At 38.3% G+C, this 2,500-nt stretch overlaps 2 protein-coding genes across 5 annotated transcripts in view; one reads left to right on the top strand and one right to left on the bottom strand.

Annotated features, from left to right (window-relative positions):
- The window catches only part of LOC144975396 (sulfoquinovosidase-like), a 65,857-nt gene that overhangs the window by 17,581 nt on the left and 45,776 nt on the right, over positions 1-2,500 (bottom strand). The gene's annotated exons all lie outside the window — the stretch shown is intronic.
- Positions 2,057-2,500, top strand: part of LOC144975402 (uncharacterized) — an 11,008-nt gene continuing 10,564 nt past the window's right edge. The window contains exon 1 of the mRNA XM_078919430.1: positions 2,057-2,184. Coding sequence (XP_078775556.1) covers positions 2,163-2,184 — 22 coding nt within the window. The 5' untranslated portion in view covers positions 2,057-2,162. The remainder of the gene's footprint in view (positions 2,185-2,500) is intronic.

Here is a 2,500-nt window from a genome sequence, read left to right as displayed (position 1 = left end):
CTCCCGAAAAACAGTCAACGTAACTGGACTGGGAATCAAAAAGAAAGAAAAAAAAGAAAATAAAGTAGTCTCTCAGCGCCATAAGGCCCGTGGAGCCGGAGTTTATCCCGGTTTCTATAGCGTGAAACGGCAATAGCAATTACTTGCTATCCTTTGAATAGTACGCTAGTCTATCGCAAAGTACTTTCCATCAATTCTAACAGACTCAGTTGCCCATGTACTGCTAGGTGGACATGAGGGGGCGGGGGTTAGAAAAAAATATTTCGACTGCATCTGAGATCGATCTCGGTCCCTTTGCGTGTGGAGCGAGTGCTCTACCAACTGAGCTATCGGGAACCCCCCCCGCCCTCGTCCCCAAGATGAAACGGTCGCGTTCGATTCCTGTTCTGTTCGGCAACTAAAAACGTGTGAGTTGCACTCACTTTTGCTATGATAAAACAGGAAACTGACTGAGAGGAAAGGTCAAGAAGTGGAGGAGGCAAGACGGACCGGAAAGGAAAATGAATGGGCTCAGGTTACAGCCTTCGCCCTTATTGCCGTACAACAAGCACAAGATTTATTTTTATAATAGGACAGTTCGGCCAACCCTTTACATTCCAAAAGTGGAATCAGAACGCCTAAAAATAGGAGTTCGAGACAAAAAATAGGAATTTCACCTCTTTCAGCCACCCCCCACCCCCCTCCCCCCTCTTTGCTCTTTTCTATTCTGGCCATTATCATCATTTTTGAAAATCGGACAATGGCGGAATAGTACAAAAAGGAAGAGTGAATATAGGAATGATTCCGCCAAAAGCGGAAGGGTTGGCAGGTATGATAGGAGAAACAGGCGTATGTGATCGTGGTAAAGGAGAAGAAGACGCCTACCATATTATTTATACTCCTAACTTGCCCAAAGTAAGCAACAGAAACAGATGGATTTTGGCCTGGTACCACACCTCTGTAAACTAAACGGTATGGGGCAATGACAAAAGCTGAGAAAGACAACGCCGGTTTACCCTCGTCAACTAGATATTCAAACATGAAGACAAGACAACATAAAGAGGAACAAAGAAGAAGGAGAAAAAGAATTAATTGACTTGCAAATGAGTATGTATAGGAAATGAGATTAGCGGAAGAGTAGCGTCCCTTAGTTGGACGTCACCGGTGGAGAAGTTATTTGTAAACAATTAAACAAACCAACTACAAGCCAAGCGCTCCAAATACAAAATTTATTATTCATATTTCTGTACAAAAATGCATTTTTGTACAGAAATATGAATAATAAATTTGTATTTGGAGCGCTTGGCTTGTAGTTGGTTTGTTTACAAATAACTTCTCCCCCGGTGACGTCCAATCGAGGGACGCTACTCTTCCGCTAATCTCATTCCCTATACATCAAATAAAATACAACTGTTCAATCTACTCTTGTACTATTATTATGAGTACCTGATCGGCAACCGAGTTGTCTGTCGAGAAAAAAAAATCGTAGTATCGCCTAACACAGGCGTCATGTCTCGTTCTACATGTTACATGTTGCTGTTGGTCAGGGGCCCTTTGTAAAGCGCTTTGAGCACATTTAGTGGATACTGCGCTGTATAAAGCTCTAGTGTGTTTATAATTATATGGGACCCATCGTCTCAAAACGGTATTATGTCGGAATGAACCAGATGCTTAAAAGCCAAATTAAATGTTAAACTGGTCAAAAATATAAATTGTTGACATTAGCACCCTAAAATATGGTATCCATTTTCCTCAATAAAACATACAAACTCAACACAAGTCTGATATTTCTGGCTATAAATTCAATTGTCAACATCTTAACCATCCCGACTTATTACCGTTTTGAGGCGAAGGGTCAAATAATATATTCACGCACCGAGAACGCACTTCAAGGACACTGTCATAATATCACAACGGTGGCAAATGGGGAAATCCATGATTCCCATTTAGACGGTTAAAATATTACAAAAGGGCTTTCCTCCCATTCTGTTTTGTCATCACCCGGAAATACAACTTATAAATAAATACAGCATTTTACATGTAAATTATTTGTTCAAGGCCCTGTTTGTCTATATAAGGCTTTTTAATTTCCTGTCGCTGGTATCAAGCTCTGGGCATTTCTCACCACCGGTTTGAGTTGACAAGCACAGAAGAACTCCGTTCCAAATCTTTCAAACATCATCATGGGAATTAAGGAAATCGTCTGTAAGTATTTGTGACTCTTCTCCATAACAAAGTATTATGTAGAAACTGACCATATAGTAATAATAATAGTAATAATAATAATAATAATAATAATAATAATAATAATAATAATAATAATAATAATAATAATAATAATTTATTATTATTATTATTATTATTATTATTATTATTATTATTATTATTATTATTATTATTATTATTATTATTATAATGAAATTTATTTATATTGCGCCCAATCCTCTATACAATAAAGCTCTAGGCGCATAACGATAACTTCAATCCTCTCTCTCTCTCTCTCTCTCTCTCTCTCTCTCTC

This window comes from Berghia stephanieae, chromosome 6, assembly GCF_034508935.2.
Source record: "Berghia stephanieae isolate SIO BIC M18660-M18661 chromosome 6, UCSD_Bste_1.3, whole genome shotgun sequence".
In the NCBI taxonomy this organism is placed as follows: domain Eukaryota; kingdom Metazoa; phylum Mollusca; class Gastropoda; order Nudibranchia; family Aeolidiidae; genus Berghia; species Berghia stephanieae.
Note: the sequence above shows the minus strand (reverse complement) of the source record. Positions and strands in the feature narration are given on the sequence as shown.